General features: G+C 46.7%; 1 protein-coding gene across 1 annotated transcript in view; it reads left to right on the forward strand.

Annotated features, from left to right (window-relative positions):
- shank1 (SH3 and multiple ankyrin repeat domains 1) overlaps nt 1-13267 on the forward strand; it is a 71985-nt gene that overhangs the window by 52778 nt on the left and 5940 nt on the right. Inside the window, exons 16-25 of the mRNA XM_065964482.1 lie at nt 2536-2618; nt 2756-2880; nt 3356-3491; nt 3607-3687; nt 7100-7108; nt 7424-7450; nt 7560-7616; nt 7816-7931; nt 8869-8992; nt 9628-13129. Coding sequence (XP_065820554.1) covers nt 2536-2618; nt 2756-2880; nt 3356-3491; nt 3607-3687; nt 7100-7108; nt 7424-7450; nt 7560-7616; nt 7816-7931; nt 8869-8992; nt 9628-13129 — 4260 coding nt within the window. The remainder of the gene's footprint in view (nt 1-2535; nt 2619-2755; nt 2881-3355; nt 3492-3606; nt 3688-7099; nt 7109-7423; nt 7451-7559; nt 7617-7815; nt 7932-8868; nt 8993-9627; nt 13130-13267) is intronic.

A 13267-nucleotide genomic window follows, 5' to 3' on the forward strand; every position in this document is an offset into this window, starting at 1 on the left:
AGATATAGAAAATGATGCTAAAAAGTTGATGATGTCCTTCAAGACAGTGAAGCATAGGTTAGTTATAGATGCTGGTAGGATGAGATGTTGAGGGATACAAACATGAGTGGATAGAAAAGAACATAAACATGACAGCTATGATCTGACACATCTCCCAATGAAAACGCTGTGGAGCAGTTTCCATAATTATTCGTTCACACCAGGGATGACTTGGTTTTTGCAAGTGTCACTTTGTTCTCGAGGTTGCTGCGATCGCTGTGCAAAAGGCTCTGGATGCATCTTAAGTTCAAATCAAGCGCGTTCTGCTTTGTCTGCATTGATATGAACGCTCGTGATGTTTTGTCACTCTGAATAGTCAAATGTTTCAGCTTCATATGTTTCCATGATTTATAATTCTATATATTTTTGTGTATATGTCCTGTGCTTTGTAATTGAATTATTGTTTGTCATTCTGAGACGTGCAGATTGTTAAGAGCGCCTGCAATCAGAGAGTTTGTCTGCCATTTGATGTGACAAATCTGCATTTATATAAAGTCATGTTTTCCTTCAATATTCACTTGACCAAGACTTAAAGTGGTATTACAACGTTTCTGATAAGAAGATATTTGTGTGGCATGGAGTAAGTGTGTGGGTTTGTTAGTTTTCCTATCTGTCGTTGTTTTGGCTGCGTGCGCCTTTGTGAGAAGTGAGAAGAACTCCCCTTCTTAGATATGGCATGTTACCAGGCACTGTTTCTATCTATCTTCTATCTAAATTACTATCTTGATATCTATATTCGCTCCAGAATGGGTGTAGGAGTTCTTAAGAGTGTTGCTTTAAGTGTGTAATCATGCAGCCCCTCAAACAAGATTGGGAAAAAAAACTTGCTGCAGTAATCCGTTATGTTTACGCCGGGAAGAACGACTTTCTATAAAACTAAACATCAATGAGGACAAAAGACGTCTAATGAAAAAGAAGTGTGGCATGTACGTTGCCTGAACACGTGGTATAAATCCGTGTGGTGAATTGTTGCTTATGCAGGGGGAATGTGACGTGTGTGTTTGCATGTTTAAAACATTTGCTTTACTCCCAGTCGTTACACATTTTTCACCACTCAGTCTGACTTTCAGATTTGTGTGATGTGTTCGTACAGTATGTGCTCCTTTATTCACTCGGCCCGTCGCGGCATTTGAGGTCCGGCCTGGGTGGCAGAGCGGCACAGAAGAGGACAAGAATAACAAAGAGACCGAGCCTTGGCAGAGACAGAGAGCCTCACACAGCTGCCGAGAGTATCATGCACTCAATAGGCTGAATGAAAAAGCTCATTAGGGGGAATGTGTTTAGAGAAAATTGGGAAGAAGTTTGGAGAACAAGGGAAGGAAGCCAGTATAGAGATGGGTATGGAGGGGCCATCAGGATGGAAAATAAAAAAAAAGAAGAAAGCTGGGGAAAAGAGAAACAGAGAGGAACGAACAGATGGAGTGGGTTGGGACTATTTTGGTGCACGATGGGATCATCAGCATGTGGTTACAGTATGTTACGGCTGACACTGTATATATCCACCTCTCTGACTCACTGACTGACTTAACTCCCAGGATGTCCTTTCCATTCATAACACGGGAGTCCAACAGGCCAAGCATCTATGTTAGTGACATGTCTGACCTCTCATGCAAGTCCAAGTGAAGCCTCTTCTCATGTTCTTAGTCAACACGCCTGAAAATTTAGCTTTTTTTTTTTTTTTTTTTAAATCGCACCCTCGAGCGTTTAAAGGAACGAGGGCCTGTGCATGTTGGTTTTTACACAATAAGTTTGAAAAAAGATTATTCAAATTGTTGGAAGTTTAACATCGTCATCCAATGAAGTCTGTCATTTGCTTTAATGCGATCTTTAAGTAGATCACATTAAACTCAATTACAATCTATTTAACTTGCTTTAGTATCAGCAACTTAAAAGGTAAATTACACAATTAGCATAAAAAAAAACGACACTTCATCAGTAAACCATTATATCAAACTTTACTTCAGTTGATTAGAAATATGCAGCAGCAGAAATGGTTGTAAAGTATATACAATAATTTAATGAATGTATTAAGTTGTCTTTCCCATCAGTTTGTACAGAATGTACAGAAATGATACATTCCTATATTAGCTCCGCCTGTGAGCATGCAGCGTCTGTTACTGTTGTTCCATTACATTGCTCGGCTCTGGTCTAAACCTGCGTCTAGTTTTAGCTGTTGCTCAGGCAACAAGCAGCGCCATCATACTGTATATAGCTTCTTTTTTTTCTTCACTGATGTTCTGGTAGAAAGTAGCACTCGCTGTCAGAAACATACAGCATACATACAACAAGTGATCAGAGGTGGTTGTAGATCGACTGTGTGGAAACTTAAAGGCTGATTGTTGCATCTAAAACGTAACCTTTTTTTCTTTTTCCATTAACGCAACAGAGGGGGAATCCAGCCATGCTGGGATTTACTTCACTCTTTGTCTGTTGTCTTTCTTGTGTCATGTCTTACTCTCTCTCTTCGTTTGTCCCTCTCTGCATCCTCTCCGTTAGTGACTACATAATCAAGGAGAAGTCGGTGCTCCTGCAGAAAAAAGACAGCGAGGGTTTTGGTTTTGTGCTGAGAGGGGCCAAAGGTAAAAAAAAACAAAAAACATTCTGCCTTGAAGTTACACTCACTGATTTAAGTCTGCGTTCCCTAAAAACACCCAAACATGTTATTTGAAATGAAGCACCAATGCATTTTTTCTTTTTGTTTGCGTGGTGTCTCCAGCTCAGACTCCTATCGAGGAGTTCACACCCACCCCCGCGTTCCCCGCCCTGCAGTACCTGGAGTCAGTGGACGAGGGAGGCGTCGCCTGGAGAGCTGGTCTCAGGATGGGGGATTTCCTGATAGAAGTACTGTCATTATTTACTGCATTACTGCATAACTACTGCTGCATAGGGTTGTTTTTTTCTGTATAAAACGTTTAAGTTTACACTAGCACTGAACTTAAAAGTAATATCTCTGTGGTTAGGGGGTCAACTTATTTTTTGCAGGATATTTTGTTATTATGTTACTTTTTTCTACCTTCTTTAATTTTTCTGGAGGCTTTTGAAAAAATGTGCAATGTAGACCCACACTTAGAAAAAGCATTTAATCAGAAAAGCAAATCTTTAAAATGACGAGATGGATGACCTGCAGGGCAGCATGTTGTAAGGAACTTTTTAAAGCTTGTGCAACAGAGTCATCAGTTATTATGTGGAGACAATGTCATTGTGGCTAAATCACTTGCGGTTGTGATGTTTGCAGTAGCCCTGTGTGAATACGGCTTCAGATTTCAAATGAATGAAGAACTCAGAAAGTCTGTGTCCGTCTCCGTGTGTGCTTCAGGTCAACGGTCAGAACGTGGTGAAGGTCGGTCACCGACAGGTCGTCAACATGATTCGGCAAGGTGGCAACAGCCTCATGGTCAAAGTTGTCATGGTGACCCGCAACCCTGACATGGAGGAAGGTTCGAGGAAGAAAAGTAAGAGCCTGTTCCTGCACTTTTGGGTGAAATGATGGCGCTAGCTGAATCCTGCTGTTGAACAGTCTCATTTTCCACTTCTGCCTCTCTTTCCCCTCCCTCTCTCTCTCTCCAGTCCCCCAGCAGAGCAAGAGGCTGAGCACGCCGGCTATTGCACTACGATCCAAATCCATGACTTCTGAGCTGGAGGAGATGGGTAAGCAAACAGCTGAGATAAACTTTCTTGGAGATGAAAAGACAGTACCAAGAATAAAGAAACAGACAGACAGGACGATGTAGACCAATAAAGAGAGTGTGTTTTAAAGGAAAAGGAGAAAAAAAAAGTAGGTAAATAGATTGAGGTGATGATAGAAACAGTGTGAAACCAGAGTGTTGGGGGTTGCTAAAGATGCTGAAAGTGTGATGGGGAGCTGAGCTACGGCTAAATTTAGACAGCAGGGAAGTTGAGAGGTAGATAGTGTAGTTACCCAGTGACAGAAAGGAGAAGAAAAGAAAGAGAAGAAGAAGATTGGCTCCCGCTCTGGATGACGGTCTCAATCCATTTCACTGTTCTTTCAGAGGTTCCACACTGTCACTTCCAGCACCCCCACTACAGGTAACCCCCCTCCCAGAAAAAGTGTCGCCATCCACTTTGTGATCCCCCCTCTCACTGCCCGCCCCTCTCCCCTCTTACCCCCCTGCAACCTCCACCGCTCCCTGGCCCCGCCCACAGCTTTAACCCCAGTGCCCACAGAGCGGTCCAGCCTCCCCTCTGCTCTACTTTCTCTCTCTCTCTCAAACACACACACACACATAAAAACACACACACACAGTCTTGGAAAGTATTTGTTGCCAAGGTAACACTGCAGGGGGAATGGGCGTCACCTGAGAAGAGTTTTTCCAGTTGCCATAAACATCACAGAAAAGTGTTTCGGTCCTCGTGTGTTGGTGTGTTAGTTGCAGAACGTGTCCCTGTATTTATAGATATCATATGTTAAATACTGGATTCATTTGGATGAAAAAACACCAAGGATACAATTATTGAGATGAGTAATTTTTTTTAAAGAAAAAAAAACACACAACAACTTTGTTCCACGTCTGTTTCTATGGTAACAGCAATTATGTGTGTGGCTATGCTTATTCCAACTCTATTTGAGGCAAAATAGTGGGAGGAGAGTGCATGATGAGGGTCAACGCCCCCATTCGCAGATAAGAACATTGGAGAAGGTTTATTGTTGATGGAGTTCTTGCTTCTAAACATTTAAGGTGTTTGCTGGCGCTGTAGCTGTGGTCTTGTTATGATGCATGTCCAGTGAGGATTTGATGAAGTATGGAGGCTGATGTGGAGATGCAGGAGGAGAGGGGGATCTGCTGCTTAGTCAGGATCTTACTTAAGTGTATCCTGAGTGTAGGAATCAGACCTTTGCTTTATTCCTACCCTCATCTACTTCCCTCACCCGCTTTCTTTGTGTGGTGTGACCTCACCTGAGCAATACAAAGCATGAGCACCCAGTCTGAAACACAGGTACCAGCGTCCTGAACCCCCAACCCACCCCTCTTACTGCCACTGTTACTCTTTATAGACACTATTATCTAACCTTCAGCACTGTATGTCTGCAATGATACTGTGTGCGTTATCTCAATACATAGAGTAACACTGCAACTAACTTACTGCAGTATGTATACAAAACACAACATATTAAGCAGCCACCATAATGATGCAGACTAGAGCTAAATCAGCTCTTACCCTAATGCAGATGTATCATATGGGTGTACATGTGGGCAAATAATAAAAAGAAAGTTGGTGTATAGAAATGCCAAACTAAATTTGAGGTTATCGACATTGCAAAGTTTGTCCGTCAGTAATCTGACGCATTTATTTTTTTATTTTAAACTGGAAAATGTCCCCTTAGCATGTTGCCTCTTTAAAAGGAAACTGGTTAGCTACATGGGGAATCATGTAAACAAGATACAGTACTTGATATTCCGGTGGACACGATAGAGAGCAGGTAAAGGAATACAGGAACTTTCATAATTCATAATTACAGAGAACACAAGACAAGGCTTAAGGAATATCTACATTTTCCTCATTATAAAATTAAGACAAAAAAAATATTAACTTTACATCTGTTAAAACATTGTCAAAAACACAACTCAGGGATTTATAAGAATTTCGCATCCAAGGTATAAATGAGCACTTTGACCTCACAAACTCCAGTTGTGAACACACTTAACATGAGCACATTTAAAGTCATAAAGGTAAAACATATCCAAGGGATCAATATTATTAGCTTACACCATGTGTTAAGAGTCACACAGTGGTATCATTATCAAAAGCATTGGTATGTATACTTCTATATTCATAACACAATGATTATTTTTTTATGAAATAATAACTTTGACTCAGTGTTAGAGTTTACCAATAAATATACCAGGTTCCTTAATATGTGGGTGCTTTATTTGCAGTCAGACATAAACTGGACTGTCTTTACTTTGGTCTGGTTCTGGATCAAGGAGAGAAAGAGCACAATGTGTGAGGAAGCCTCGTGTCAGGCTCGGCCATATGGTTATTCTAATGCACTCGAATTCATTTAGCTGTGACGCCTAATTAAACTATCTCACCTCTGTGATTGGTGCAGTGTCCCAGTTCACCTAGAAGTCATGCTGCAAGATAACAAGGACTTTAAAACAGGAGAGGATTCTGCAGCGCACTTCACCGACATGGTTTGACAAAAAAAAAAAAAAAAAAAACAAGGCTTATTTTTCCAGAGGATTCTAGCAGTGAGGTTGTTAAAGAAAACCCCTTTCATGCTTGGTTTAAGCACCAGACATTGAAATTTAATTTGTGCTTAAACAAGCTCCACAAAATCAAATGTTGTGACTTTTACCTCTGTTCCCTGAAAGAGAGGAACTAGGTACAGCATATACAGTATGAGATATCGCTATGTGGCCTTACGCAAGATTCCTCTTTTCACGCCTTAGTGGTTGTGAAGTTTGGAAAATATTGAACCTCTTTCCTCTCATTCATGGAACACAAATTACAGTCAAACCCTTTTTTTTCCCCCCCTTCTCAGTTGATTTATGTGATACTTCACATGCCGTATGTATTCATGCCCCACAGAGCAGCCACAAACCAGAGAATAAAACGCTCTACGTTAGCCACACTGAGCAGAAGCAGTGCCTAAAGCAAAGCGGGGCTGTTAGGCTAACTTCAAGCTGGCAGTAGCCTTAATGAAAAAGCAGAGTTAGCTAGCTTTAGCCGGAGCTCAGATCATCTCCCTTTGAGTCCTGAATAAAGGAGTCATCTGTCAGGCCATGAGGCGGGGATGTTTTCCCCACACTGTACATAATGTGTTGTATCAAGCGAATCGACTGGAAGGGAACTACACGTTTTAAGTATGGATGATAAACCTTCCCTTGTACAGTCCACACACGCAAGCTCACTCACTCAAACCAGTGGATGCAAACACTTGAAGGTCATGTTTAATTTCTTCCTCCTGTCACTCCCTTATGGCTGTCACCCCCTCCCCCCCCCTCCTTTACTATTCACTGGTCCTAGTACTAACTCTGTCTCTTCTTTGTCTTCTTTGTCCTCACTTCACTGCTGCGGGATCTTAACCATTTTACAGTGGAACGAGGTGGGAGTCAGACTTATTCCTCATTTGTGTGTGTGTGCAGGGGTATTAAAGTGTGTCAGAGAGGGTAACAACCAGCAGCATACTGTATGTGTGTGTACTGTGTGTGTGTGTGTGTGCAGCATATTCCCTGTAACATTAGTGTGCAGGCACTTCAGCCATCTCTAAGTATGTGTGTGATGTACGTCCTTTAGATCCAAACCTGTTGAGGTGACTCAGTTTGTCAGGCTCCAGAGAATATGATTAGTATTCACTGTAACAACACTATCGCACTTTCGCTCCTGCCAAAACTTAAGTCTCCTTTTGTCCTCCTTCCAGCTGCTACCCCTTGGAAAAAAAAATCAGGTATGCTCTGGTACACTCACACTGAAGGCTTTGTATTTATATCTGTCCAAAATGACTTGGCACTGACAGCTCCGTCCCCTCGTATTCTGAGTTTCTTTTTTCTTTTTAGAATTCGAATCCTCCCAAGTTACAGAGAAGAAGAGGACAGTCTATCAGATGGCTTTGAGTAAGGGAGCTCATGTTTGTCAGTGGATGTTTCCTGAATCTCTTCCTCCTCTCTTTCTCATCTACCTCCATCAAGTGTGTCCCTTTCCACGCGTTGTTTCCTTCATTCCCGTCGATGTCCATATTTCTGTTTTATTGCTGTGTCTCTCTCTTCCTCCGTCTTTCTGTCTCTTTCTCTCCTGTTTTTTCCTTTCTCTCAGATAAACTAGATGAAATTCTTGCAGCAGCTCAGCAGACAATCAGCACCAATGAGGCACCGGGGACACGGGGACAGGGGCCTAAAAGAGACAGGGGGCGGAGTTTCTATGGCAATGAGGTGCGTATTTTGAAACTCAAAGGATGTTTACATGTATCTGAGATAAGCCTGTTCCTGTACATGACTGGGTCGGGCATATGAAAGAGAAAATGCCCTGTCATGAAATCAAACTGTAGCAAGGAATATGTAATATAGATCTAAAAAAAAAAATTAATTTGAAACTTTCACTGGGCAGAATAAATGTAAAGTCCATTCATAATCAGAAAGCTTGAAAAGTTAAAGATCACTGCGACCTCTATAGATGAACATATATAAAATGTAGCATGCATGTTTAGTTTGCCTGTTATATGCACATGAGCCAACATCAGTACAAAAAGAGAAGGCACTAACAGAATGTAAAGTCCAGTACATTTGCCGTGGTAGAACCCATTAAGTAACAAATTGTCCCTATTATCCGAAAGCCATTATTTTGGGGCTTCTGTGGTCTGAGTTGTTCAAGCAAGACTTCCTCTCTGGTCCTCTGGACTTTGCTTACAGTCGTGAGAGTAGAGTTGGAGTTTAGAGGCGACGTCTACAGCCACCAGATTGTTGTTTGCATTCATACAAAGCTAAGTTGTTGTCCAATGATAACAGATGGGTACTTGGATTACATTCTAGCCAATGCATTCCACCTCGTTTGCTCCCCACACTGAAGCATCTAAAGGCATTTGTGTAGCTCTCAAAAATCCGAAAACATTCTGCATTCACTGCAATCACTGAATAAGAATTTCTTACATGGTGATGTCATGGTAATATTTGTTGTTTCTTATAAAAGCATTAATATGCATAAAATGTTGCTAGTTGAACAACCAATCAGTACTAGTGCATCAGCTTTACAATCAGGGATATTGGCAATTAGAATATGATTTCAATCTTTCAGTCTTGACACCTGCATTGTACTTTTAATTCTCATGGCTCTCTCCTTTATCTTTTCACGTGCTCATTTTCCCAATTTCAGACAAACTATGGGGATCAGTCCGGGATGGGGATGATGTCATCTGGGCTGGGCCTCGGCTATGACCGTAGCCAGTACACCTCAGGTCACGCCCCTCCGCACGGTATGCTGCGGCAGAAATCCATCGGTGAGGCTGTCTGTTTTTACTGTCTGCCACTCCGTCCGCCTGTCTGTCTGTCCTCTCTGCCAGTAGAGGTCCACACTGTGCTGACCTGTTTGTCTGTAGAAAGCAATGTGTTGTCTGTTGCCAAAAATGTGCACATTGTATATGTGTAGCTGATCACATACTCACTATTCCTGTACTGTAAAAATAAGGCGTTTGTCTTATACTCACCCTAATTCTATTTGTTAATGCCTCTAATCTCCTTGTGTTATCTTAATATCTTATCTTCTGGCTTGTTGCTTACTAAGGCTCTGCTAACTCTCCCTCTGAAATAGTAATACACTCTCTGGTGACTGACTTAACTAATGCTGCTGTGAGACACAAGTTGCTACTTGTTTGTGGATTATGGAGCACTTACTAACCACCATGCATAAGAACTGAGGACAGACTCGCTGACAAGTAGACGGGCAGGCAGATTTAGACAGACACTCTCTTTTCTTTTTATCATTGACACTATTATCCGTATCTTACTTTATTCTGACCCCATTTTTCTCTTCGCAAACCTTTCACTCTCTAACTTGACACCAGGTCTACCACCTGTTCATCTCAATTTCATCACACTGTTTCTTCTCTCTATTCATGTGAATGCTGTACTGCAGGGGTGCCTGAGGAGGAAAGGCAGTACCTGCATCCTCCAGCCATGAAGTTTGCTCGCAGTCTGTCAGTGCCCGGCCCAGACGACATCCCCCCACCGCCCACCACAGCTCCACCGGATCCCCCGTTTTCCTCTGCGCCACCACTCGGTTGGAGAACTAAGACGTCGCAGCAGCCCTCTGTCTCCGTGTCCCAGTCCACAGCCACATCTTCGCACTACCAGCCCTTCTCCCAATCGGTGCACTTCACACATGGGGGCAGGGAGAGGGCTGGTGGTGCCAACACAGGCCCCGGGGGTGGAGCAGCCGACCACACGGTCCCATATGCACACGCAGCAGCCCACACTGCTCAAAGCAGGACTGCTTCGCGGAAGGTTGCCTATACTGGGGAGCCTGTTGGAGCTGGCATAGGGGCAGGTGGAGGGGCCAAGGCCGCAGGTCTCAGGAGAGGCTATAGCACCGCTGTCCCTCCATCCAGCATTGCCACTGTGATGCCCCAGCAACAACAGACCACCCAGAGTCAACCCCAGCGAGCAGACCGCAGTGCAGCAGGGGCTGGAGCAGGGGGTCCCAAAGGAGGGGCCCGAAGAGGTAAGGGCCCCCTGGTAAAGCAATCTAAGGTAGAGGACCTTCGCTTGACCCAGGGCACACTAGGGGGCAAAGGCTCGGTCGAGAAAAGCTCCATCCCCATCCCCACTATTATCGTCAAGGCCCCTTCGACCAGCAGCAGTGGACGCAGCAGTCAGGGGAGCAGTGTGGAGGCAGACGCTCCTGCATCAGGAGAGGCAGAAGAATCCAAAACACCCCACGGTCCGCCTCCCTCGACTCCTGCTCCTCAGCCTCCTGCACCGCCTTCCATCCCGGCACCACCACCTCCTTCATTGCCTTCTATGCGAGCCCAAGAAAACCTGGATTTCACCAGCCAGTTTGGGGCCGCGATCGTCGGTGCGGCGCGCCGAGACAGGGAGCGGTTTCACGAAGCCCGCCGGAAGAGTGCCTCCTTGTTCATGTCCGCTGAGGAGGACGTGACGATCGGTGGATTGAGTGATGGGCTAGGGGGAGTCAGCAGGACTCAGGTGTCACAGCAGCAACTTAGCACGGGGACTGAGAGTTCATCCATACGGCTGCGCCCGTCCAAGTCTATTGATGAGGGCATGTTCTCTGGGGACACCTATATCCATCACACCCGCAGTATGCCACCAGCCTTTGGACTACCTGAGTATTCCTCAGCTGCCGTGGATTATCAGCCCAAGTCTGTGCCCACTGACTTGTACACCTCAGGCAGACAGCCAGCTCCCTCCACTACCACCACCTTCATTCACCCTTTGACAGGAAAGGCCCTTGACCCCACATCCCCACTTGGCCTGGCCCTGGCTGCCAGAGAGCGAGCTCTGAGAGATGACAGCAGGTTAAGGAGGGGAGCAGAGCACCACTTCACCCGCCAGATGTCCAGTGTCGTGTTTCCTTCATCTACTGCCACCGCTCAGCCCGTATCGTCCTCAGCTCAGTCCTCCAGCTCCTCCTACCTGGTCACCTCGTCTTCTCTGGCTGCCACCACGCCCACCGTTGGCCGCCCACCGTCACCGAGAATCCTCCGAGGAGTCGTGTGGAACGAGGAAGGTGGTGGCGGTGGAGAGAGGGAGCGGGAAGGAGGAGGGGCTCGGGAGGGGCTCAGGGTTCGCTTTTCCGAGGACAAAACCGTCCACACGCACCACTACCAGTCTCAGCCATATCAGCCGACCTACAAGGAGAGGGAGCGGGAGAGGTCGAGGGAGCGGGAGAGGGATCTGTCGAGAGAAAGAGAGAGGGACAAAGAGAGGGAGGGGTACATGAGGAGGGCAGAGCAGGCTGCTGCTGATAGCTCTGCCCAGCAGGCAGCCCAGTCTCAGCAGCCTCGGCGGCCCACTTTTCTCAGGATGGAAAGTCAATCTGATGCCTATATCTTGTCTCTCACCCCTCCCTCCCCTCCACCTACCAGTACTCAGCAGACGAACACTACTGGGAGCTCCGGGACAGGCATGATGGTTCTTCCTCCCCCGGCCCCTTCAGTTGATGCCGATGACGAGTTTGTTTACGCGGACCCCCTCCCACCTCCGTTAGAGTTTGCGAACAGCTTCGACAGGGGAGTATCAGGGTACTCACAGCGTGCGATGCTTGCCAACAGTCTGACCTCCCGCCAACAGCAGGTCCCACCTCCGCCCCCTCCTCCCCCTCCGCCGCCACCTCCCCCTCCTCCTCAGAAAGACACATTTATAGGTGGGTTTCCCGCTCACACGCCCCTGCCCTCTCCGCAGGCTGGGGACTCCACCGCCTCCAGCCTCACTTCGTACGACAGCGAGGTGGCTAACCTGACTCAGTCTGCCCCGTCTCCCTCCCAAACGTCTCCCAACCCCCAACCCTCTCACTCTCCCTCTATGCTGCAGCCCACCTCCACATCTGGACCTCCACCTCCCCCGTCGGTCTCACCACCGCCCCCTCCCGGATATCATAGACCCTTCTCTATGTCGCACCCCCATCACCTTTACAACAGCTCTCACACTTCTGGGCGCTCTTCCCCGACGCCTCCCCCACACACGGTTGCCCCTCCCCCGGCGTACCGTGGCCCCCACGTGCCCTCTTCCACCGCTGCCACCTCTGCTCCGATTAGGGGCACTGCCTCACACGCCACGACCGCTAGCTGTGCCGCCACAACCACCGCCGCTGCCACCACAACAAGCACCTCCACTCAGCTCTATCATGAGCGAACGCACACCGCACATACTCCATCCTCCGCCGCCATCACAGGCAGTCGTAGGACAGGGGAGCACCACCGTCCTCCCCCCTCCACCAAGAAAGGAGAGTCCCAGGAGACAGTGGTGGACTCTGGGATCGAAGAGCTGGACAGTCGGAGCAGCAGCGACCACCACCTGGACAGCATCCTGGCTGGTGTCAGGGGGGACAGGCCTGACCGGGGGGAGAGAGGAGGCGGACGCATGGGAAGTGGGGCTGGGGAATCTGAAAGGGGGGGAGATTTTCTGGAGTCCTACATGAGCTACCTAGACGGACAGACTTTTGAGATGCAGAACGCTACAGCAGCAGCCTCCACCTACCCGAAAAGCAACAGGTTTAGAGAGGGAAGTCGCACAAGTGACTTCCACAGACAGACTAGCACCGCTCCGGCATCCTTCCACTCCCACAGACGGAGGGAGGAGCAGGAGGACGATGAGATCGAGGAGGGAGTGACGGAGGATGAAAGCGGCCATGATGGGTATGGGGTTAGGGACATGCAGAATTTGGGACGTCCCATTTCGCCTTACTTTGACCGCCCACGCACTCCTGAGATGAAGCCTATGTGGGATGAGGGGAATATGAGCGGGGACGGCGGCCAGTCAGGGACAGTTATGGGGGGGAAGAAGATTTATCCTCCCGCATCCAGTATGAAGCCGAGCATCATAAATGAGCTGAACAACAAACTGCAGCAAAGAACCAAGGACAGCTGGAGCAGCCAGAGAACACTGGGCAGGCACAGGTAGTCATGAAAACTGGTCTCTGTCACAGCATGATCAACATGTTTGTGTTATTTTTGATGCATGGCATTGTCGTCCTTAGTATCAGAGTGCCACCTGTGAAGTCTTCATTCACAATGAATGTTTTGTGGGGAACTATG

This window comes from Labrus bergylta, chromosome 16, assembly GCF_963930695.1.
Source record: "Labrus bergylta chromosome 16, fLabBer1.1, whole genome shotgun sequence".
Classification (NCBI taxonomy): Eukaryota; Metazoa; Chordata; class Actinopteri; order Labriformes; family Labridae; genus Labrus; species Labrus bergylta.